We start from the raw sequence: 25,775 nt of genomic DNA on the forward strand, positions 1-25,775 counted from the left end.
GCTTTTCGTGTGTTCTCTGTTTGCTGTGTCGTTCGTGGCTTTTCTAGTCTCGCTTTCTTGGTTGTGGTCCGGTATTTCTCATTGTTCTCCTCGGCGCCGTTTCTTCGGCTGCGCTCGGTGCGAGCGCCGCTCTGTTTGTCGGTTTTGGGTATTTATTTCCAAGGGCGATATGCCGACTGTTGGCTATTAATTTTGACCCTCGCCCCTGGATCTGCCTCTCAGTTCTGTACGAAATGATCGGTGGTGATCGCGTGCGTTTCATTACTTTTTATTTTCTCTGAAATTATTAATAAAATACGTTGTGACCGCGAAGCTGTGATCACGATCCTCATTTAAGTTGTTCTTTCTGCACTCCGATTATGTCATTGCTCAATTTAATTACCTGGGACTCAGTAATTATAAATTAATTTCATAATTGGTAACAAACTTTCTCTCTACAAAATTATTGATGCCAATTAATAAGGAACGTCGTAATAGTCAGATTATCCGAGTTCGTTTTCTAATCCAGCTATATGCTTACTCCTCAAAGGCATTGCAAAAATCCTCTTCCTCAATTTTATATAGCTTGCCATTTACAGAAATAAATCTAATTTACAAGTCTTATATATTCTCCCTATGTTTCCACTGCATACGGCAGCTTTTATGGATTTAAGCGCACAGGCATTTCACGAGCGCGCGCCGACAATATTTATTTGATCAGTTCAATGCCTCACGCTGTCTGATTTAAGCTCTACTCCTTCCTTCATTTCTGTTTGCGCGAAACATTCTGTTGCAGATAACAGGGCCCTGTTTTACAATTAAAATACTAAAAGTGCACTCCGATTTCTGTCTTTACATTTCTGGGGCAGCTATCTGCTTTCACGCTCTTCTAAACTTTATGCGCCTCTGTTTGGTTTCACCTAATAGCTACCCTATGGCGAAACAGTGGTCAGATTTCACCTGTCAAATGTCAATTAGGAAACGCTGACCATCTCCATCCTGCTACGCTGGTCGCTCTCTTTAGGAACGACGCAGCCACATCCTCAGCGAAGCTGACGTCACCATTTTGCTACTTGAAGAAGACGGGTAATTTCAGCACACCTGTCACACACTTAGACCAGAACTGGACCTACTGCTGAACGCTCAGCAAGCTCATTCAACACTGTCTAAGTAAGTATTATTTATAAGCAAGCACTGGAGGCGGTGGAAGTACTACATACTTTAGAGTATGTTGATTTGTGCATCAATCCGGCGATTTAAATGATCTATTATACATCAACATTTGCTTTTGTTTCAATGCTTCACTAACAGTATTAACCAGTATTAAAACGATCTGCGATGCTCTCCCAACACTGCTGATTATCACATGTCTATACCTATAGCTTAATGCATTATGGCCCGTGGTCATTTACATCAACACATGCCAGGAGACAATCTCCTCTTTATCTTGGGCTCACAGCCCAGGCGACATGACATGAGGATTATTGCATGTTACTAACAGCATGTTTTTTCAGGGGTCGAACCCCGCGCTCAGCGTTTTACAGGGCGCGCAGCCCGTTACTAACAGCAACGCATGCTTTGGGGGCGGTCCCCGCGCATGAGGGCTCAACGCCCAACCTAGATGCATGTTTTGGCCCTTGGCCCTCACTAACAGCAATGCATGCTTTTCGGGCTCGACGCCCAAGTGTGTGAATGTAGAGCCCGTGGCTCGACTGCTCGAGGGCGCACCCCTCGCATAACCTCTTCTCTTTCTTTCTAACCTCATTTTCCTTCTCTCCTCCTTCGCTCCTCTATCCCGTTATTTCCCTCTGACCTCCTTTAGGCCCTATTGTATAATGTTTTCCTTCTACTATTTCTGTATTTATCTTATAACATTTTTTGTGCTGTACATTAAACGTAATTTAATGCAAGGTAATATTATGATCGATGAATACAGAATGAACAAATGAACGAAATAAATAAAAGAATGAGGTAGGCACGCAGCCTACATATTTGTGGCATTCCCCGCGTATGATCGGATGAATACAATGAATGAACGAAAGACTGAAAGAAGGCATGCTACCGTATGTCTTTTGGGGACGTCCTCTACGCATAAAAGAATAACGAAAGATGAAATGAATGAATTATAAGGGCTCACGCCCTCGGGGGCGCACCCCGCTCGAGCTAGTATCTAGAGTATGGAAGAGGGCTCGCGCCCTTGCGCTTCGGGGGCGCTCCCCGCTCAAGGCTCGCAGCAAGCGCATGTATGAACGAGGGCATCGGCCCATACTAACAGCATGGAAAGTTGGCGCGATCAAGCGCATCACTGGGCACTACACTCATGTTAACTCTGCTTGTTATTGCACAGAACACCCACATTTAGATGCATCCAGCATGTGCTCACATTACGCAATTCACAAGTTAAATGATAAATAAACTCACTCATGCATGGGGATATTCATGGTATAAATAAAACACACCACTGTCCACAATCTCGGTGCAACATAAAATCGTAACATTGTATTATGCTATTATTAATTAAACATTTTTTTTTCTATTACAGGAAGTAGAAACCAGGTAAAGATCTGCGGTGGGTATATTTATAATTTATACTTTTGGGGTTGGCTCCGCCCTGTCTTCAGTGTACGACAGGATCTGCAGAGCCCAGATGTATCAAGCCCTGGGCCGATGACGGGCCTACGCCAAAGACTCTAATACATGAAATTGTTTCTATACGACTTTCACGAACATATACGTGTACTTGTTTCGCCTACAAATATTTTGTTCAAACATTAAATAATTCAACTAACTAAATTTGCTTCCGGAGTCGTAATAGTAGAAATGAAAGCGCAGCGTAAGTTCTACTATAGACTCCAATGCTACGTCACCTAATTACCTATCCAATCAGATTTTCTCTTCTGCTTTAAATAACGATCACTCATTCAGTACCTTGCTGCATTTCAGACGCTGTTGGTCGCTCTTCCCCTCCTCCCTCCCCGCCGCCTCCAGGTTGGTCCCGTTTGGTTGCCCGGGGGTTGGCTCCGCCCTGTCTTCAGTGTACGACAGGATCTGCAGAGCCCAGATGTATCAAGCCCTGGGCCGATGACGGGCCTACGCCAAAGACTCTAATACATGAAATTGTTTCTATACGACTTTCACGAACATATACGTGTACTTGTTTCGCCTACAAATATTTTGTTCAAACATTAAATAATTCAACTAACTAAATTTGCTTCCGGAGTCGTAATAGTAGAACTGAAGTGATCTCTTATTTTTTCCAGAGCTGTATATATATTTTAAGTAAATTACAAGTAGCTTTTGTTTTTTTTGTATTTCTTTTTTGGAAACAATTTTAGTTTAGATTTTGTAGTTTTGTTCCCAAAATGTCCAAGGAGCTTTAGAATTTTATCCCCAAATTTTACAATTATTTTGACATAGTTGACTTTAAAAGTGTTGACTTTAAAAATAAAAAATTGTATCCCCATGTAACCTTCTGCTTTAAATGGATTTTACTCTGCATAGCTTTGTCTAAAGTTCAGTCACATGTGATGTACGATTTAAGCCCTTTTCTTTTCAAAATATTTTATCAGTCAATAGGTCCTGAGCATGATTCATCCAGCAGGTAGAAATGCCACGGAACAGAAGCTATTATTGAGTTCCTGGAATTATCACATTTTATGAACATTTATTTATTGAAATGTTACCTGCTGAAAAAAACATTGGTTAATTGTTTTTTTTCTCTCTTTTTTCTTCCAGTCGGACTCCTACTACTGTGTGGCAGTTCCTGTGCCCACATCATGGGAAGCCTATATAGGTAAGTGACAGCTGCACAGTATATATGTGGATGTAATATGTGCTGTGTGTTGATTTTATTTGGGTTAAACTAATATGGAGCAGTTTATACACTGTGCAACAGGTGCTTACATGTATATGGTGTAAGAAAAAGAAGAAAAGGTGTAATGAGGTTTTGATATGAGAGCACTGAGATATTCTTAAATCTTTCTGTTGGTCAAAATGTCACGGCTCACATTTAGTAGCGAAGTATTGCATCCGTGAACGCTTAATCTCGTCAGACAAATCGGCTCAGAAACGTTAGGTAAAGCAAGCGCAATCTCATCTCTGGGTATTGCATTTTAAACAAGATTCCGGTTGCCAGTGGCAACGCTTCTCTCAATATATCAGCTCCTGTCTTCATTGATGTAGATCTTTGCACAGTTCAACAAGGCCAGAAAAATCCCATAATGCTGAATTGACCTATAACCGTGCAAGTGGCTGCTGTTTCCTGCTGCCACATAAACCCCTGCTCACAGACTGTGTTTGTCCAGCCCCAACAGAATGAGATTACCACCCAGTCTAGCATACCTGCTTCCCACACCCTTACAGGCAGCGCAATAAAGTCAGCCTGTCTCCAGCCCTGTTAAAATATATTGGACAGGCTCTCACACAAAACCAAAGGGAATCACATCCAGGCACTTCCCAGCTGTAGCCAGAACCCCACCGACCTTATTTTCCACCCGGTGCTGCTTTACTGCATTGATTCTCCGTGTCAGAGAGGTGCTCTGTTTGATTTAGGGAGGCCAGGCCGAACACACAGGTCCTATTGTTGGTGATTGTAGTGATTTATAAATGAATATGTTCATATACGATATAGGAAATGCTTTAGACTCTCTAGCACTAGCAGGTGTTGGCTCGTCTCGTTTAAATACAACTCTGTGTATGATAACCTTTTGTTTTTGCTCTTTGGGGTGAACTAATGATGTCGGTGACAGGTTGTGAAAAAAACAACACCGCAGCCAACTGCACATTTAGTTTTTGTGCATATAAAAAAGAGCTGTAATTCCTTCATGCTTCACCTGATGTGGAGATACAGAACCTTTAATTAAAGCTGACAGTCTGTGATTAGCTTTTATAGTCGTGGTAAGCAACATCTCACAGTCAAAACTGTCAGGTTACACTTATTGCAAGGTATACTTATCATCCTTTTGTGTAGAAGGGCAGCACTTCTGGATGTTTCTTGTTTCTGCTTAAATCATGAGTAAATTTAGCTCATATAGTTCCTCTGACATTGTGCTTTATATACATACAGATGGATTTACAACGTCATAGCAGAAAAAATGCAGAATATTATTAAATGATTCAATAAAATATGAGGAATTTCAGTGCTTAAAGAGTGCTTAAAGGTCCCAGCCTAAGCTGAACACCTGTGATTTCCAAAGCTCTTAAGCACTTCAATTGTAGTCATACACTACAATATGGCATTACATTCACAAATGCCACTTATAGATTTATTGTGCAAAACAAAAGCCTCATGTTAACCATGTCCTGATGTGGCATCAACTTTTCTGAGATCGGTGGCATCTGAGCTAGACTATCACATAGTGAATACAGGTATTGTGGACAAACTAATCACTTATCCAGATTCCATCCAAACTATATGCTGCACATTTTACAAAGGCATGGCTGTGGAAGAATAAGGTATAGGTATGGTTACTGAACTGGCCTGCTTGCAGTCCTGACCTGTCCCCAGTAGGACTGGGAATTATTTAAAAATTTTGATATGGTCCCGATACAATCCTTTGAATCTGGTACCGATTCCAAACTGATACTGTTTTCGATACCATTTTCTAAATTGTAACCTAAAAAACAAAAATTATTATTACGCAACATATTTATTTAACAGCTGACATGAGTAATCTCATTCTCATACTGTCACCATGAGAGGCTCCATCTTTATGGATCTTGTTGGAACAAACAGTGAGCATGTTTGTGGCACTTTATTAAGAACAAAACTCATTGCTTGTGCTTAAACTACAAATATTTTTGAACACATATTTCTTTATGCATTTCAAGAGCATGCATTTCACATATCTGTTTGTTACAGTGAGTTTATTCAAAGCTAAGCAGAATAGCTTAATACTCGCACGCTTCATAATATTGTTTCTTGTTTCTGTGCACAAGGGTGCTGTCATTGTTGTTTTACCTTGCTGTGTGTGCGCACTTTCCACGTTTGGCACGCTTATACAGGTTTCATGCAAAGTATCGAAAACAGGCACCGAATTTTAGTACCGAGACATTTCAGTGTGTGATTTTTTTTGTATCGAATTTCAATACCCAGCCCTAGTCAGCAGTAGAGAATGTTTGGAGAACTCAGATATTCGATACAAGACCATAAATCAGGCTACATCATCAGGATCCATCAATTAAATATAATGGTGCTATGGTCCATAAAATGAAGGTATTGGACTTTTTGCCTGACAGTTATTTGTGATCCCGGTTTTATGTCTTGTCATTGTTATGTAGGTAAACCCTGTCTGGCACTATCAATCTCTTGACGTATACACTTACACAATCTGTGGCAGAGTTCAGTAGTGCTGCCATCATACTCCACACTCTGTTCTGCCCTGAAATGCTTCAGCAGCCTGCCAGGTCTCTGTGATGTGGAGTCAGCTATCCTCTGCTTTTATAATGGAATCAAATAGCCTTACAGGCAGTTGGAAGAAGATCAAAACAGCTACTACCTATGGACAACTCAAAGGGAAATGCAATATTATGCAGCGCGCGGGTCTGCTATTCTGCTTAGCTTTGAATAAACTCGCCGTAACTCACAGATATGTGAATTTTGCTTTGAAAGCAAAACTTTGTCTCGCGCTTTCTCAAAGCAATTAACACCAATGCACCGAGAGAGAGGACGCTAAGCAGTTTTTTGGAGGGCATATTGTGATTAACTTAAGCAAATTACCTACAAGGGATTATTTCGGGCCTCCCAGTGGCTATGATTTATTTATTGTTTGGTTCAGCTTGAATAATTTAGGTCTCGCTCGGTCTAAAATGTAGCCTATTTTTATGCTGTGAATATGAAGTATGTTTAGAAGGGGACTGGTATACTTCTGCCAGGAACAACAGTGTGTATCAACAGTATTGCATCTTGGGTAGCCTTGGGGTGTTGCTTTATAGTGCATGGCAAGTGCTGCAATGTTTGCTGCTGTAAATGATGGTAGGGTCTAACAGGTTTACTGCTGTAAGGTCCATTGTTGTTAGGCCATTCGCACAATCACTGTGCTATTATATTTGCAGTTGGGTGATCAGTCAATGAAAACAAATAAAGAATTATTAGTACAATTTGCTTTGATTAATTGTTATTATTTGATTTTTTCCGTCTTTAAATTTGAACCATTAGTAATGGACAGTAAATATACAACACAATAATCAATGTATATGTATATATAAATAAACACAATGTGATATGTACACATATTATGTATATTCATTCAGTCTATTTTTGTTTAGCTGTATGTTTTAAAGTTTGAACCCAGATCAATTTGTTGAAACAGAAGCCTTAATAGAGGGAACAAATGAATCACAGGTGTGTGTGTGTGTGTGTGTGTGTGTGTGTGTGAGAGAGAAACAAGAGATGATTAGTAAGAGTTAATTATGAGATTTAATCCATGTGTCTACACAAATAAAAAGTTAATGGTTGGGCAGTTGGGGTTTAAACTGGGCAATTATACTGCATTCCATTTATCTTTATTTTTAGGCAATAAGCTGGGAATTAAATTTACTTGAACATTTTAATTGAACATTCACATATATTTATTATTATTTCCAAAAACAAAAGTGAAGGCTAAAGACATTGGAGTCTAAAACTGTCACAAGTGTTTTGACAGTCATTTACTTTTTTTATGGCCAATCCAACTAAAATATTTCTCAATTGTTATGTCCTCTCGCTGTTAGCATTGTCCCATGTTAGCATCGTTAGCGATAGCAGTAGCAACACATTATACAGTATGTTGCACATCTAAACAAGATGTTGGGCTGTAATGTAAAAATGTGCTCATAACTGTATAATACTAAGGTGTTTTAATATTCTTAATGATATTAAACTCAGGGTTGATACGGAAATCTGATTTCCCATATTTTCTACTTGGAACTCAAAAGAATACCAAGTTGAGTTTTAAATGGAACTCAGTATTTATCTGAGTAATTATTCAAATCTGAGATTCAGAACCTTTAACCAAGTAAATCTTTCCACATTTATTATTTAGATTATTTTGTTATTTTAAAATTCCTTCCTGTGCCATATGTATAGTCATCTGTTTATCCAGTCTGCGACATGGAAGCAAAAGTAAAGATGAACTCTGAGCCAACTTAGCAGTTAAACCAGCTGGTAGCAAATAAAAATTCAATGTTGGACATTTACTAAATTATCATTTATCAATCAAAATCAAGCTCTATTGGGGTTATAGATTTAGCACAATATCTAGCACACCTTGAGACCCTTACTGTCTCCTGGTCAATGGACACGGACAGTAAGGAAAGCTAAATTTGTCTCTCTAGAACATCCTGAACTGGTTCAGAACAAATTGCTGCAGGTGATTCTCAGAATTTGCCTGAGCCAGCAGAGCTAGAAGTTGTTAAGGTGTCACTCCTGTTTAATGTTTATGTCTCGCTGCTCTCAGGCAGGCCTGGTACACCCTGATCTTGCTAGAGTATAATACGTACAGCACTCCTGTAATGTTAGACACAGTTAAGTGGTTAAGAAATAACAGTGCAGTTTGTTACCAGCCTTTGGATTATAAGCTGCAGAGTGTACTCAAATCCTACATCATTTACAACTCAAAACAAAGCAGAAAAAGCGAAGTACATTCCTAATTTAATATTAAAAAGTACTTTTCTCTGCTGTGGGGGTGGCTATCCTAATGGGAGATGCAATCATCAGTATACACAGGAAAGTGACAGTTCAATAATAAGGCCTTCACCCCAGATCCACAACTGGACCTGAGATGCTGCCAGAACACTTTGTGCTGAGATACAGAGTGGAAGAAAGTGCCAGTGGTTTAACAGTGTCAAAATGTCAAAATATCCTGAACTGTTGAGCACGTACAGTGTCATGCAAAGTTTTTGCACTCTTATAAAAATTTTGAGGCCAGTAAAAGGGCGAGAAGAAGACGTTTGTGTTTAATAACACCCCTTTTGTATTGTGTTGTATTAGGGGTATGGCTTAAAAAATATATTCTTTGATTCAAATCAATCTTTATGTAAATGATCTGATATTGATTCCTATAAACCCAAGATCAAGCTTTAACTTTGGCATGCCACACTCGCTCTTCCTCTGTGTTTTTTTATTAACAGCTTTAAGACGACACAGTGGAGAAATATGATTTAAACAGTTCTCGAATCAGTAGAGTTTGACCTTTCCAGTTCCTTCAATTCTGAGACTCAGAGCTAGAGTTACGAACCTAAGAATAAAGTCTATAAAGAGACAGTGGTTCTGCCTGTCGCACAGTCTAACTGGTGGGTTCATGTGTCTGTCTCTCGCCTCTCTACTGTGATTTGTGAATTTCCTCTGTGTTTAGTGTAAAATACTGGAGTAAATCTGTTGTAGAGGTGAACAATATCTACTCTCTTTCAATAAAAAAAAGCAGAAATAAATAACTCATCTTGATAACATTGATTTTTTTTTTATTTTTTTCCATTATTTTTAAAGTTGCAATCATGTTTTCTGTAGAGGAACTTGTCCTCTATATGCCTATTGAAGAAGGATGGTCTCTGGGCCGGCGGAGGTGAAAAGCAAATATGTGCAGAACCTTTCGCTGGCAGTTCTATCTATCGAAGTTTCTCACAGAAGTAAAGCAGCCCTGTGCTGGGGTTGTTCCTCCAGGTCCTCTGTTTGCCAGAAAAAGTGCAGTGTTCCTGAAGCAATGCCATCAGCAATGATTAGTGTCTTTAGTGCTTTGCTGAAGATGGATTTCCTCATGGAGTCACCAGCCTCACATAGACTGTTTGGAAAGTCAAGCCCTAAAAGTTGTGAATGTTTCAATATCTGAGGTACATTATTAATGTTTACAGGTTCTGGCTCTTTATTAATTTACCAGAGGTGTTAGCCAGTGGTCAGGACTGAAAGCAAGAGGTCAAGTCACATAGGCACTTTAACAACACAACATAAGCTGCATACCCATTGACAGATTTTTTTTTGCATAATTGAAAAGAAAATTGTTTGTCAAAATTACATGTTTAATATATTTTAAGGTACCAAAATGGCTTAGAATCAAATCTATTCTTTGCTTATCATGCATCAGCGTATCACAAAGATATCCTAACCTACCAAATGCCACACTAAATAGTGTTAGAAATAGTAACGCTTATTAGAAGTGCGTTCTTTAATGTAGTAAGTGAAGTGCAGGGGTGTGTGGTTTGGGACGCAGCCATGGATTTTTCCAGAGAGCAACCTGCAGCTGAGAAAACCTCGACCATGGGCATCTACAGTGTGAGAGCATTCCACACTTACGAGTGTTACACTGTTTGGAGGTCCCACCCCTCTCCGAAATTATCCTCCTGATTGGTTCTACTTTATAGTTTTGACCAAACTATAATGACTTGGTTTGACGCTTATTGTTTTGCCCCTCCACCAAAAGGAAGATTCTGATTGGTTCTGCCTCTGATTTAGTTTCAGCGCCTGCTAAGATAAATAGTTTGATTGGTTGTACTGCGGAGTTCTCCCTGTGTCCTGCAGTCCTGTGTTCATATGTTTGGCACCTTTGGGTTGAGCAATGAAAACAAATGAATAAAATGTTATAAAATTACATTTATGAAAGCTTTATAGGTTTTCATCTAGTGTACCAACTTGGGATGCTTAGTGTACCATAACTGTTGATCTAAGTGCATCTAAGAACATCCCACACATTTTTGATCAGGGATAGGTCTTGCAATGCTGTTGGTCATGATATAGCATCAATGTCTTAAAGGCATGCTCTTGAGAAAGCAGCAGTATATGGATGAGCATTGTCCTGCTGGAAGAGTACACTGGAGTGTGCAAAAGTGTGTATTAAATAATGGTAGGACCTTAGGTTGCAGGAATTCATTAATATAACATTGCGCTGTCAGAGTACCTGCAGTAAAGACCACAATGAGACCTGGCGTTGTATGAAATTGCACCCCAAATTTTTGAATGCTTTGCACAAGGGCTGCACAATATTGGAAAAAATGTACATTGCAAATGTTTTCTTTTTTCAACAATATATATCGCAGTATTAAACAATGCAGGGCTCATGACATCAACAGCCATGCCCCCACCCGTGCACTCGCTTCCGGACTGATCAAGAGCTGAGTCAGCGCCCAAGCACTCAAAACTGACGGAAAACAGTAAAACAGCAGTAATTGGCTCTTTAATCAGGCATTTAAATGGCTTTTTAAAAGGTAAATAAAAGCATTTTTCTGGTTTTATAAGAGTGAATTCCGCTGTAGCTAGAAATATCTGCGCAAAACTGTGCTGGACTGAGGTGCACAGCTTTTCACACGTGCCCAACCATGTGGATGGAGGCCATGTGGTTAACTCGTGTTTACTTCTGCCACCCTCGCACTCCCCCTCCTCATGCTTCTTAGTCAGCAGCTGCCTGTCACTCACACAGACACAGAGACAACGCTGTGTATCTACTTCTTGTGTCAAGAATCAAAACATTGCCTTTAACATTTAATTGCCTTAAGTGACATTGTACATCCTGCAATGTGACTATTGTGCATGATGCACATCGCGATGACGATGCTTAAACGATATATCGTGCAGCCCTACTTCGAACATCAAATTGCTACATGTACCACAGAACCACTGATTTAGAGGAACGCAGCAAGCACCTAAACTGCTTTCGTGCCCTCGTTCTGTTATTGCATGATTCCCAAGCGTGTGCTTTGCCATGGCCTTTATCATCCTAATCAAAATGGAGGTGCAGGCTACAATATTAGCTTTGGCTGCAGGGCAGATTACTGAACGATGACAGCAGTCCTGTGATGCAGAAAGCCAATCAGCGACTCTTCACAGATGCACAAGTCTGCTCTAATGTTGCTCAGTCAGGCGACTATTGATATTAGCTAGTGGAGGCAGCAAGCCACTCAGATGGCTGTGGTCTGCTTTCTGTCGTTCGAGTCTGTGAGTGTATGTCTGTGAGAGTGTGTGTGTGTTCAGGGGGAGAGGGTGTTTTTTTTTTCTCTTTTTGACAAGTGAGGACTCTATCCCCTCTCTAACCACCTTCAGCGCTCTTGCAGGCAGGGACTCTGATCCTGCTACTGAGCTCTGATTAATGCCAGAGCGTTTTGTTACTTCATTAGAGTCTACACACACTGAACACTGAGTGATAATGTGAATGTGTGTGTGGTATAATGTGTGTGTGTGTGTGTGTGTCTGTATGTGTGTGTGTAGGAATTACTGCCCACTGTGCACAGATCCCCGTCCAGACGGAGACGATTTGACCTCAGTCAGGGGGAGATTTGGAAAGTAAAGGCCAATCTGAGATCACAGGCCATCTCAAATATCTGTAAAACCTTCTGATATATTTAGTTCTAACTGTCCCTGTCGGGAGGCTGGAAACTGCAAACTGACATTTTTTAGCTGAGTGTTGGCTTCTGCATATGGTAGTACAACGTTTCTTTTCTTTAAAAATGTTATAGATTGCTTTTAATAACCATTTAAGTTGTGTAGTGTGTAAATAATATTTATGTGACTTCTGTGTGTGGTTTTGCTTGGTCGATTGGCTGTTTCAGCTTTGGATGGTTTCAACCAAAATATGCAATTGGCAATATTTGGTCAATATTTTTCTAATTTTACCAATTCTGTGAGCCTATCAGATCATATTTGGGAGTTAAGGATTACCACAGCTCTGTGTGAGGCCCATTGTATTGGCTTGTTGGGCAAAGAAAGCTGCCATTCCTTGTTCATCCCCTAGATGGAACTAAAAAACATATATTGTTTTACATTAGTTATGTTGATTATGATCTACAATAGAATGTTGTACAACTCCACAATTCTCTTTTTTTTTCTTCCTGCAAAGAGGTGTACAACAATTTTCATCCTGCAAAAAGGTATATAACGTTATGGGGTAATTGTTAATTTTTTAGCTTTAAAATTCTCCACACTTTCTCTATTGGGGACAGGTTAGAAAGGCATTACAGCCACTCCAGGATCCATATCATCTTGTTCTGGAGTCATGTCATTTCTTGGTGATGTGTGCAGCATGTGGTTTTTCATTGTCTTGTTGAAAAAATGCTTTTATGGAAAGTTAATATAGGCATGTCAAGCTTAGACGCAGATGAAATTAAAATTTATTTTTTTCTAGCAGGGGCATGATTCGTAAACAGTGAACTAGTAAGTTCTGGATCATGGCTGCAGATGCACCCTAACAGCCAGTGATGTACTCCTTCCTCACTGTGTGTGCAGACTAGGACAGGTTTTGCTCAAAGCTCTCTTAAGAGTGCATATTATATCCCATACAGTGAGTAGCTATTAGCACAGCAACACAGCACAGCTTACAAAACCTCACTAACCCATGATTACATGGGTTTAGCTTAGCTTCTCTGAGTTGCTGGTGGAAATGCTTGTGTTTTGGTCCATTCGTCTCTCTTTTCTGTTCTGCCTAGCTTTAACTTTAACCATTTTAGCCTTGGTGATACAAAATTAGCTGTTTACTTATTGACTTAATGATGTGCTAAAAGTAGACCATTAATCTCAAACCACTTAGAAAATCGCCACATGAAGAATCACAGAGCTAACATCACTTTAGAAAATGAGAAAATGTGCACTAGTTAGGAATAGGTTTGTTACAAAATTCAATCAAACTCTCCTTTTTTGCTTCTAAAATCCAATCCAGTCTTTTCTGCTGACATCAGCCAAGTACCAGTACCTATCAATACTGACATGCCATATTCAGTACTAATACTACTTTAATAATGGGGCAGAAATCAATAAGACATGTGATTTTCATATTTAGTATTCAGAGTTTACTTGTCAGCTTTGCTTTACTGTGTATTAATAATATTTTGATATTAGGTACCATATTATTTGATTGATCAGACCACCCTAGTCTAGCACAGCGTTAGAGACTGAACTGTACATGCTCTTTTGTTCCTATCTCAGACAGTGTTGCAGCTTTTCAGTTGATCTGAAAACCAACCAACTTCGGCCATCAATCATACATGGCCTTCCATTATTCATAACTTGATTTAAGCTTGCCGGGAGAAGAAGGCTGGTGCTGGGCGTGTCAGTCAGCATCATATGGGGAGTCTATTGATTTTCTGCCTTTATGAATGCGCTCCTGGATGCTGTGTTACTGAGCTTGCAGCAGCATCATGATAAGCTCTGTGTTGTTGTAATTGCAGTATCTGGCAGCCATGTCTTGTAGTATTTATTTTTATAGCTAAAGGTCACTTGATATGAGAGCTTATTATAACCTGATTTGTTCGTCATTTGTTCCTTGAAATTGTGAATCTGTAATATGTGGCAAACAGCTACAGTCATTGACGAAAAAGGACAAAGCATCCCAGACTGCAGCACAACTAATATAATATATAACATAACTTGAGCAGATATGTGAATGATTACAGATTACATGTGGTCTGATTAGACACTGGTCTTTCACAAGAGGGTATAAAACGCTTGCTACACTGCCCAATAGAAAGGCTTTTAGAGGCTATTTTTAGCTAGTGTACCTCCTGGTGAGAGATTGTTGACTTCTAGACATTCCTTTATTTCTTTGCACTTGAAGATTTTGCCCAGTTGATGGACCTTGAACGGGGGCGCATTATTGGGCGGAGTGTAGCTGGATGGTCAATTTGAAGAACATTGTTTTTAGTGCTGTCATGAACAAGAAACCTGGACTGCTGTAGATTGAAATCTGTATCATCTTTTGTGACAAAACCAGATACTGTTTGGGATACGACAATGAATTTCTATTACTATATTATGCTGATGAGTACAAAGGCCTTTGCTTTTGCCGCCCCAAACTGGTGTGAGGATCTGGGAGTCTTTGTATACATCAGTCAGTCACCCCTAGTAGTCATGCAAGGGACACTAATAGCTCAATAATATATGCAGGACATCCTGCGGCCATATGTGTTGCCTCTTATTGCATCGTTTGGACAATGGACAATGCTCACTTACACATAGCTGCAGGATGCCATATGGAACTTGAAAATAAACTTATCCCCATTAAATGTATCCTTTTACTCTGATATTGTAATCACTTACTGATATCGTCATCATTAAAATACACATACAGTATTAAGTTTCATTCAATTTGAACAGTAACTCCTTCTTGGTGGGTTATGTTATAGAACCTGTGTATTTTGAACAGCTGGTCTAAATGAAACAGTAATGCTAACAGTAGCCTATATTGTCTTTCTTTTTTCTTCTCAGTGGACTTTGTGCCCCATGCCTCCATGGACACGGCTCACCACATGCTTTTATACGGATGTAGAAACCCCACCTCTACCAAAGGTTACTGGTAAGTGGCTGATTTTCCACTTAAAGCTGTAAATTTGCAGGGCAAGAGGTGCCAGGATCAGAATTGAAGAACCCCATATTCTTTCTCTTTTAAAGTTGTATTGATGTTCTAATAATGATGGAATTTCTCTTCTGGGATCAATAAAGTATCCTTATCATCATTCATCTATCTGTCTGTCCAATTTACCAAATGATTATACGCCTTAATGTAGCCGAGTGTGATGGGGTGGTATTTCACATGAATGGATTTGCCATTTTCTTGTAACCAAAGCTGACAAATGGCCTTGTTGACCGTAATTTATCAACAGTTTGAGGGAGAACAGGGGAAAAAAAACAGAAAAGCATGTATGAAATTATGAAAACAAATGGAGCAAACATATCATTACAAGCTGCTGGGGAGCACAAATTGATTTTATTTAGGCCTGGGCACTAAGTGTTAGTGTTGCGCCATTAACAAAATCAAGCAGCCCACTTTGGCTTCGTTGCGCTGTGTTACAGAGGCAGCTAATGCGTGGGATGACTGCTGCGTCCCCAGAGAGAGAGAGCGAGAAAAAGAGAGAGAGAGAGACTGTGACAGAGAGAGACAGGAAAAGAGAGAGAGAGCAAGAATGAGACGCTCTCTAATAAACCCGCCTGTTACCATCGCAACCGCTGCCACCTTGACAACAGGGATTCTTAGGGTGTACTCACACTAGGCCCGGTTTGGTTGAATCGTGCCGGAGCACGGTTCGGCCCCCTCCCCACTCCCCCGCAGGCCTGCACTCACACTGCGCTAAACGATCCGTGCCCGAGCACGCTTTCGTCATCAACAGGCGACTTTTGTTTTGAAGAACAGTATGCGCGCGCAAAACAATGGAGTTCAGGATCGTACTGTTGTTTTTGTTTCTTTGGGCGTGCAAATACGCAACTGAACCAGAGAGTCATTGATTGTGCAACACAGCGATTTACTGCTAATCGTGCTGCACGTGTAAGAAGGTTTTTACACAAGCAGCAGACGTCCAGGGAGAAATTTGCAGCTTTACTCGCGGACTACAATTCATGTTCATCAGTAAGGTAAGAGACGTACTTGCTATATACATAAATAGTGACCAAAGGAGCGAAACATAAAACTCAAGGTATAATAAAATGTGTTTGTTGTAGATGACTTGTAGATAGTAGTCCTAATTTATTATGGGTAACACTAACCATTATGGTACTCTTTAGAACCCTTTTCAAAAATATTATATGCAGAATTGTGTATAACAAGTCTAAAATACAATTTCCCAGTGAAAAGAGCACTTTAAGCAAGCAACTGGTTCATTTTATTGTTAAGGTGCTAACGCTACATACCTAGAAAGCAAAATGATTTTTTTTTCTATCGCTGATACATTGAAACAACGTTGATCGCTGTCAGAATTGATTTGTGCACTGATTTTATGTTGGTTCAAGATTGATTCAATGTTATGGTTTTACATTTCCTGTTTGTATGGATTTTTACTTGCATTAAATATGTATATTATTGATATTCTCTTCATATTAATTGTGCTCTATTTCAGTGTAGAAAGGGACATTAAAATACTACTACTGCTACTACTAATAATAATAACAATAATAATAATTATGCAGATGCAGTGTGAGCGCAAACCGTGCCCGGGCACGGATCAAGATGACGTCAGTCCAAGTGAACCGTGCCCGGGCACGGTTCGGATTGCCTAGTGTGAGTACACCCTTAGAGCTGACCCGTGGGGTGGGTTGGGGAGTTGGTGGGTGATGGTAGTGTGCCTGTGTGTGTTAGGGGGTGGGGTTGGTGTTTTTTTTTTTTTTTTCTCTTCGCCACCCCCTTCAGCCCCGCCCCTCCACTCGTCCACCCCTCCACCCGTCCACCCCTCCACCCATCACTCCTAGTCACTTTGGGCTGTGTGATAAGAAATACAAAGGGAACATTAGTCAAATCAAGGCTGTTCTAGGCCAGAACATCACACAAAACATTTAGCGCCTCAGCAAAGCAAAGCAAAAAAAGAGAAAAAACAAGCCCCGTTCTGAACCAGCTAATGAGATTGTGCCACAAGGCCTGTGGGCTTTCCTAGCTGGGGTTTTTATATTCAAATTGCAGCACTGGTAAATACGAATGTGCTTTTTTTAATTCATTATGAGCTGCGAGATTTAGAAATGTAGATTTTTTAAACCCAAGAGTTTACCCATCTGCTTTTATTTTCGCTTCAGATTCGTTGCACATGAATCGCAAGTGTGCCAGACTCTTCACAGTCTCTCTCTCTCTCTCTTTTTTGGAAATTCTTCCGCTCCTCTCTTTTTAACATAGCCCCGCTTTTCATTTCTCAAGAAGGCTCCCCTCCTCCCCTCCCTACAGAATAGCATCAGGCATTCAGTGTCAAATATGGGGAGAGGCAGTGAACTGCCTGTGAGGCTCCCGAAATCAAAGAGGCTCCAGAGGATCAGTAAGAGGGGGGGTGGGGGCGTGAAAAATAGGCCAGACCATGTGACGCACTATCACACCAAACACCAGTACATCCAGCGTGAGCCAGCAAAGCTCTGAAAGACAGCAGACGACTCCTGACCTGATGTACTAAGCCATTTTGGGCCAATTGTGCAGAGAATGGATGGACATTTTGGAGGTTCAATCATAGATCATTTAAATTAAATCAAAGTTTATTTGTCACATAAATAGTATGGATGGACGCAAATTGGAACAAAAAAGGCTAAATACCGAAAGCTTGGACAAGGAAACTGAAACCGTTTAGTTTGATGCTAACAGCCAGGTTCAAACAGATTAAAAGCCTCAATGCTAACAGACACAACCAATTGGATGCTGTTTCTACAATGCTATTTTTTTTCGAGCTGGATTGCTTGCTGGTAGTTGACTAGAGGGCAAAGTCCCTGCATGTATCTTGTTACAGCCCAGTGGTCTGTAAGCTCTCCTGTCTGTTACTAGCATTAGGCTAGTTTATTATTTTTTTTTTATTTATACAGATTTATGTTTCTGTGTGCACAGCCTACAGAAGTATTTTTTTTTTTACAAATTGTGTTAAAATTCTGGATAAAAATGTAGCGACTGAAATGAACGTACTGCCTGTGTACAGCTGATAGCAGCGTGAGGAATGAAGCACACCTGCATCTGACTGTACTGAGTGTGTGTGTGTGTTTGCTAATGTCTTTTCTTTTACAGGGACTGTGGGAGAGAACAGGGCACCTGCGAGGATGAGGCCAAGATCATGTACGCTTGGGCCAGAAATGCTCCGCCCACCAAACTCCCAAAAGGTGCGCTCTCTTTCTCTTTCTTTTTCTCTTTCTCTGTCTGTTCATCAATCCATATCTGATTTAGTGGTTGGCTTGAGTAGTCAGCTAGGCAGTCTGCATGGCTATGTGCTTGATTGTATTATACGCCTGTGGCAATAGCACTGAATAAAACACCTTGGCTTATGTATGGATGCAACCAATACTGGTTTATATTCCTGCATGGCTCGTTTTGTGCGTTAGGTTGATTATTCCTGGAGTGCAGGTTCTCTGTGCTGGAAATCAGCTTTCGCTTGAAGCTGACTAAGCTCCACAGATTCACACAGTGCATAGATCAGATATAGCAATTGTGCACATTGTGACTCTACTGCTGAATTACTCCAAATGCCCATGACTAGTCTGTCCATCTCTCTTCCTTTCTTTGCCTTTTCTTACTCTTTCTCTGCTATCCCTCTTTATTGCTCAGGTCTTCATCCTATCTATGACCCCAAACTGGCCAGATCATTCTTAATCACAGGATTTACCCTGGGCTACTGTAATTGCTCTCTAGTGAGCGTCGTTATCAACTTATCTGTAAAGAATAGACGCCACAGGCCCAGTAATTGGTTCCTCGCCTGCTATTCTCTACTCCCTCTATTTCTCGTTTTCTTTTTCCTCTCGTTGTACTTCTTTCACATTTTCTTACCCCTGCCCATCTCCACATTTGTTCTTTCATTAACCTCTCTCCTCTTTTCTCTACAGACGTCGGATTTAAAGTTGGGGGAGACACCAGAATTACCTACTTTGTGCTGCAAATTCACTATGGTGATATCAAAAATTTCAGAGGTAAGTTTATTGCTTCGATCTGCAGCAGCTGCAGCCGGGAGCTTCAGCAGCATACTGATACAGATGCAGTGTCTCTCTGACTGAATGCTGGCACTGCGATGCTGTTTCTGAGCCAAATAATAATGAGAAAACAAAGCGAGGGAAGTTAGGTGAAAGCAATTTGTCTGCTGTCACATTCTTACTTCTTGATTTTCATTGCACTGATCGAAGTGTTTTGTTTGTTTTTATTCGTACGGAGTAATTCTCTGCTTACCAAAACATAATAGTGGATATTGTGTTTATAATTATAACTGGAACATTAAGTGGGTTTTAGAAGTTGTGTTTTCTCAGTAATTTATGAGTAACTAATGAGGATATCAAAGGGCATGTTGTTGTGGATGGGGAACTATTCTGAATATCCTCAAAAAATATTTTTTAAAAGGAGGAAAAACACCATTTTGTTCCGATTTAATTTTAGACCATTTCTGTTGGTTCACAGAGTTCTCATAGTTACACATGTATTTTTTTAATTCAGGTGGATTCTCCACTGACTGTGATATCACACATGAACTGCGTAATGCTGAGTTGTCAGCTTTATATTTGTGTAAAATCCTGTAATATTACTTTGCCACTTCCTTCTTTCACTTTAAATCCACTTTGCTGCCAAATGCATGTTTATTTACCTTATTTCTACTGTAGTCATTTATAACAAAGTAGCTGGCTATGCTAAACCATCCTTCCAATAAGCTATTTAACATATTCACTGGAGCTTCATAATTTTGAGACATTTTTCTTGAAAAGGATGTTCTGGTGTAGGTTTCTTCCCTGCTAAGCCTAATATATTCATTCCAAAAACTGAGGTGTCAGGTCTTTTTTCGCGGGAGTTATTCTGGCCAAGTCACGTGTCTTTACGTACTTACATCACATGTACAGCCTCTAAAAGAGGACCGGCTCAGTTTTACTGAACGTAAGCGGCTGGTGGAGCAATGGAGACTTCAGAAGGGGAAACTCAGAGTGAAGTGTCTGACTGAGCACGCTCACTCTCTCTCTCTCTCTGACTGAGCATAACCTGGAATCGGATTCATCCTCTCTGAAAGGAGACCGCATCACACCCGCCTAGTTTAAAATTATTGTTCCGCATGCTCTGTGCAGTTACCCATTCTCACCAGAGAGGGCCCTAAATCCCAGAACTTACGGAGTTTTTTCTTTAAGGAGACGTGAATTTTCTTAAATGCCCCTTGAAAAAAAACAAGCCAGTCCGAATTATACTATCAATGTAGAATTAACTGCTTTGGTGTACATATGAATTACACTCACAAAGGTAGGAGAAGGAAGCACAAGAGAAAAAAAAAAGTTTTAATATACAGCTGCTTTAACACTAGGCTACACTCTATATGATATACACATACAACAATTTTACACTCTATTTGTGTAAATGTTGATTGAAACACCTAAAAGAAAAGAGAGTTTGTATGTTTTGAGCCTTTGTACATTACTGGCTGTGAACCAAGGCATACAAAAATACACCTCTAACATTTTGAAGCAGAAATAACTGTGTTGCCATGTAATTATGCCTGTCATATGAAATGTTTTTGTATTGACTGTATGTTGTCTAAGAAGTAATTGCAATAAACAAAACATTTATTGTTATTTTAAGACCAATTTGTCTCACTGGTTTAATGAAAATAAGATAGCATAATAGCACAATTAAAACCTCTAGTTATTAAGAATATTCAGACATTTGGAATGGTCAGAATTGCGAAATATACAGCTCTGGAAAAAAATAAAAGAGACTACTCCAGTTTCTGAATCAGTTTCTCTGGTTTTGCTACTTATAGGTATATGTTTGAGTGAAATGAACATTGTTGTTTTATTCTATAAACTACGGACAACATTTCTCCCAAATTCCAATAAAAATATTTTAGTCATTTAGAGCATTTATATGCAGAAATTGAGAAAAAGCTGAAAAATAAATGCAGAGCTTTCAGACCTCAAATAATGCAAAGAAAACAAGTTCATATTCATAAAGTTTTAAAAGTTCAGAAATTAATATTTGGTGGAATATTCCTTCTTTTTAATCACAGTTTTTATACACCTTGGCATGTTCTTCTCCACCAGTCTTACATACTGCTTTTGGATAACTTTATGTCACTCCTGGTGCAAAAATTCAAGCAGTTCAGCTTGGTTTGGTGGCTTGTGATCATCCATAATCCTGATTACATTCCAGAAGTTTTAATTTTAGTAAAATCGAAGAAACCCATAATTTTTAAGTGGTCTCTTACTTATTTTTCCAGGGCTGTATTGTCAACAAACTGGCTCAATCCTCTCTGTCTGTCTGTTCATCCATCCATAACCTAACCTAACACCAGGCATCTACAGAAATAAAGCTGCTAGTGTTAGTGTTCAGAGAGACCTGAGCCGTATGGCGTTTAGGAGACAGCTCCAGAGAATCTTCTGCCACGCTCATCTATTTACAGCATTTCCCGTGTTATTTTACTCCTCGTCTCCTAAAGTGCCCTGTTCTCTCTGTAATTTAAGAACATACCCTCTGAACATTTTTTAGGAGTAAAACTATTGACCTACTCATTATTTTCTGCTCCTTCCTTCCACTTCAAAGGCTTAAGCTGAGCAAGCCACTGGCATTCTTCACCTCTGTGTTATTTTATTACATGTCGATCCAGGCAAAAAATAATGATGTAGAGGAATGAGCTGGTAGGGTTGCTGTTTTTTTTTGCACCATTTGAAATAAGGAAGTTATGTTGAACAGCTTGGGTTGAATGATGGGTTGTGTCTTGTTTTGTTTTGTTTTGTAGATCACCATAAAGACTGCTCAGGACTTACTCTAAGAATGACTTCCAAACCGTAAGTTTATGATTCATGTTGTTTTTTAAGAAAAAGATTCTCAGAACCATCTCAGTTACAGTAACATCATAGTTTTTTGATCAAGACCAAGTCTGGTGTCCATAATTTTATTCTTTTGTTTAGAAATTACGCTGTAATGAATGAGAGATTTGAGGTGACATAACACTTTTTCACTACAAAGAAATGCTGCACCAAGAAGGTACAAATGAATTGAGGATCTAGAGCCCACTGAGGCCACTTCTAGCCTGGATACAATATGAGATACTGATGGTTGGGCATGGAAGCATATAGGTTCTGTATGGAATCCAGCAGCACATTTGCCCACAAATGTTTTAGCTGGGCCTGTACAGTACATTCTGCATACTCATAGGTCCCGACTAGTCCTATAAATACCTGTTTAGTGATAAATCTGACAACTGCATTGGCCAAAAAATTATTGCAATTTGGTGGAGCCATTCCTAGGAAGCCCTTGCTGTGTGTGGACAAGCATTATCCTGCTAAGAAATGCCTGTTGGTAGCCCTGTTGTGAAAGATACAATATACAGCTCTGGAAAAAATTAAGAGACCACTTCAGTTTCTGAATTAGTTTCTCTGATTTTTCTGTTGTTTTATTCTATAAACTACGGACAACGTTTCTCCCAAATTCCAAATAAAATATATTCATATAGAGCATTTATTTGTAGAAAAGGAGAAAAAAGATGTTGAGCTTTCAGACCTCAATTAATGCAAAGAAAGCAAGTTCATATTCATAAAGTTTTAAGAGTTCAAAAAAAATCAATATTTGTTGGAATAACCCTGGTTTTTAATCACAGTTTTCATGCATCTTGGCATGTTCTCCTCCACCAGTCTTACACACTGTTTTGGATAACTTTATGCCACTCCTGGTGCCAAAACTTCAAGCAGTTCAGCTTGGTTTGATGGCTTGTGATCATCCATTTTCCTATTGATTATATTCTAGAGGTTTTCAAATTGGTAAAATCAAAGAAACTCATCATTTTTAAATGGTCTTTTATTTTTATCAGAGCTCTATGTGGCTGCAGGATGTTCTGCACATATCATTGAGCTGTTAGTGTCCATTACGTCATTACCAAAGATGACCAGCTGTCATATATAATGGTTTTCTCAATAATCACAGCAGCAGTTGGGACAGTGGGATGCCAACCATTATCCAAATTTCCAAAAAGAACCTGTAATAGTGCATGTTTCTTGTTCATGACTGCACTGCAAATAGTTAATCACCCGCTCTTAAAGTCCGTCAACTTGGACAAATGTCTTGAGTGCACCATCGAGGTATGTCTAGCACACAAAGATCTCTCACCAAGAGGTACACTACCCAAAAGTAGCCTCTAATCAGGCCACACCTGGAATCATTAGCACATGACTGCATGCTGAGTTTTGCAGCAATCTGTACTGCGTAATTATTATTTTTTAGTTAGTGTATTTGCAAGTTTAAAGCTTTAGAAACATAAACCAGAAACAACCTAAGCTTTAGTCAATCGACTGTGTTTGGTAAGTCGGGTAAAATTGTGTAAATGAGGTATTTTCAGTGCAGCGTGCACTTAGTACTGTTGTTTGTTTGCCTGTTGAATCTTCAGCTAACTGCAGAACTCTCTCCGGGTTTCTGAACCTTCATGCTTTATTAGTCACTGATTTTAATTGGATGTTGTAGCTCAGTAAACTTTAGACTTTGATTCATTGGAGCAGTTGTTTTCCTTAGAAGCTCCCCATTAGTTTTGACTGAAGACGTGCGTCTTCGCTTTAGATCTGTCACCCCAAGGCTGCTTTTTCTCAAAGAATAGGGTTTAATTACCACCCATACGTCCATTCTTAGCATGCGCTGTTACAGCAACATGACATTTCCACTGGAATGAACTGTGAGCGCTGGTTTAAATGCACTCAGATTAGCACAGAAAAACAGTTTAGTGCTTTTTAAATCCGTAAAATCACAAATGACTACACTATCCTTCGCCCAGTGGGAGATGAATCAGTTGAAAGCATTGTACTGAATGGAGTCTGTTTCGCAGCTAATGCTAAATCAGACCCATTCTCAATACAGATCTGAGGAAAAACACAAGCGTAGTGGGAGGTGGGGGTTAAGCCTTCTTGTATTCGCTCTGCTATACCTAGATTGCTGGGATGATCTAATGTCTTAGCCAGATTTGTAAATGATTACAGGTGTGGTTTGATTAGACATTGGGTCACAAAAAGGGGTGAAAAAGTGCTTCCTTCACTGCCCTATGAAAGGGCTCTCAAAGACTGCTTCTGGGTAGTGTACCTCCTGGTGAGAGATCGTTGACTGCCTCTATGGTCCACTGGAAGAAATTTTACCCTGTTGAAGAGGAGGTGCATAATAGGAATGAGTGAATTAAGATCTTTGTTTTGATGAATTGCGGACTATCTGCCAGACGAGCACTGTTGAACATTTGCAGCTTTGTTGTGAATGAGAAATGAGAAATCACTGTGCGGGTCGATCAGAGGTTGATGGGTTCCTCTGACTGAGTCTTGATTCCTCTTACGGTTTCTTTTATCTTTCTTCTTCTTCTTAATGTAAGGGAGTTTTTCCTTGCCACGGTTGTCACCACAATAATTGGCATCTCTGTGGTGCTGCTCATAAGAGTCGTGAACCTGTTTTCTCTGTAAACCTGCTTTGTGACAACTTTTGTTGTAAAAAGCGCAATATAAATGAAACTGAATTGAAAATTTTTAATTCAATGAAAAATCAGTTAGGTTTTTGGAAACCAATGAATTCTATTTTAGACTTCTTGTTGTTAGAGCTTCAGTCCTGCCTTTGCTACAGAGTAACACACTGCCTCAACACCTAGTGTGATAATCTAGGAAGCCATCTCATACATCATTAGGTTACACCTAGTAAGGATACAAGGGACACAAACAGAACAGAGAATTTAGCAGGACAACCTGCTGCTTTGTGTGTTGTTTCTCATGGCAGGGTCTCCAACTGCTGTTTTTCTTTCTATTGGTCAGCGCCAGGAAAACGTCGCACAACAAAAAATCCTTTGGACAGTCGCACGGTGTTGCTTAAGTCAAATTACTGCTCTATGACTATGTCATACTCGAAAAGATTGCGACATTGAAATTCGGATCCGCTGCAATTTGTCAGCTCTGTCAAAATCGAGCTACATTCGTATACTCTGATCAAGGCATTACACACGGCAAGGCTTTCTCAGAAAGGTGTCCACAAGATTGCAACACTTCTTGGTCTGCCTGGTCACCAGATTTTATCTGGAACTTTCAGAAGGAATGAAGTTGGTCGAGGTGCTGATCATCCAGCATTTTGACCTCGCTCATGCTCTTGTTGCTGAATGCAACCAAAACTTAAATAAAAAAAAAAAAGGGAAGTTGTCCCAATACTTTTGTCCACATATGCATATATTTTACCATAGGCAACATTCTTGAGAAAAACAGAAATAGACACAGCATTAAATGAAGAAGCATTTAGTTCTCCTGTGTTGAACAGAACCGTCACTACACTAATCACATTCTGTAATACGGGGTTTAGAAAGCTGTGAAATGGAAAAAAGAGCTAGCAGAGCTGAACAAATTCATGAGCAAATAGCAGCGACTGAGAACTTATTCAGTCGTTCACGAGCTGAAGTGTGAGAATCCTTCATAACCTAACTGAATGAATTTGTATCAT

At 39.7% G+C, this 25,775-nt stretch overlaps 1 protein-coding gene across 6 annotated transcripts in view; it reads left to right on the forward strand.

The window, feature by feature from the left end:
• The window catches only part of pam (peptidylglycine alpha-amidating monooxygenase), a 116,394-nt gene that overhangs the window by 27,251 nt on the left and 63,368 nt on the right, over nucleotides 1-25,775 (forward strand). For all 6 annotated transcript variants that reach the window (XM_022665561.2, XM_022665563.2, XM_049469132.1 and 3 more), the window contains 5 exons: nucleotides 3,715-3,772; nucleotides 15,137-15,224; nucleotides 18,387-18,478; nucleotides 19,196-19,279; nucleotides 22,072-22,120. In XM_022665561.2, the coding sequence (XP_022521282.2) occupies nucleotides 3,715-3,772; nucleotides 15,137-15,224; nucleotides 18,387-18,478; nucleotides 19,196-19,279; nucleotides 22,072-22,120 (371 nt within the window). The remainder of the gene's footprint in view (nucleotides 1-3,714; nucleotides 3,773-15,136; nucleotides 15,225-18,386; nucleotides 18,479-19,195; nucleotides 19,280-22,071; nucleotides 22,121-25,775) is intronic.

Source organism: Astyanax mexicanus, chromosome 20, assembly GCF_023375975.1.
Source record: "Astyanax mexicanus isolate ESR-SI-001 chromosome 20, AstMex3_surface, whole genome shotgun sequence".
Classification (NCBI taxonomy): Eukaryota; Metazoa; Chordata; class Actinopteri; order Characiformes; family Acestrorhamphidae; genus Astyanax; species Astyanax mexicanus.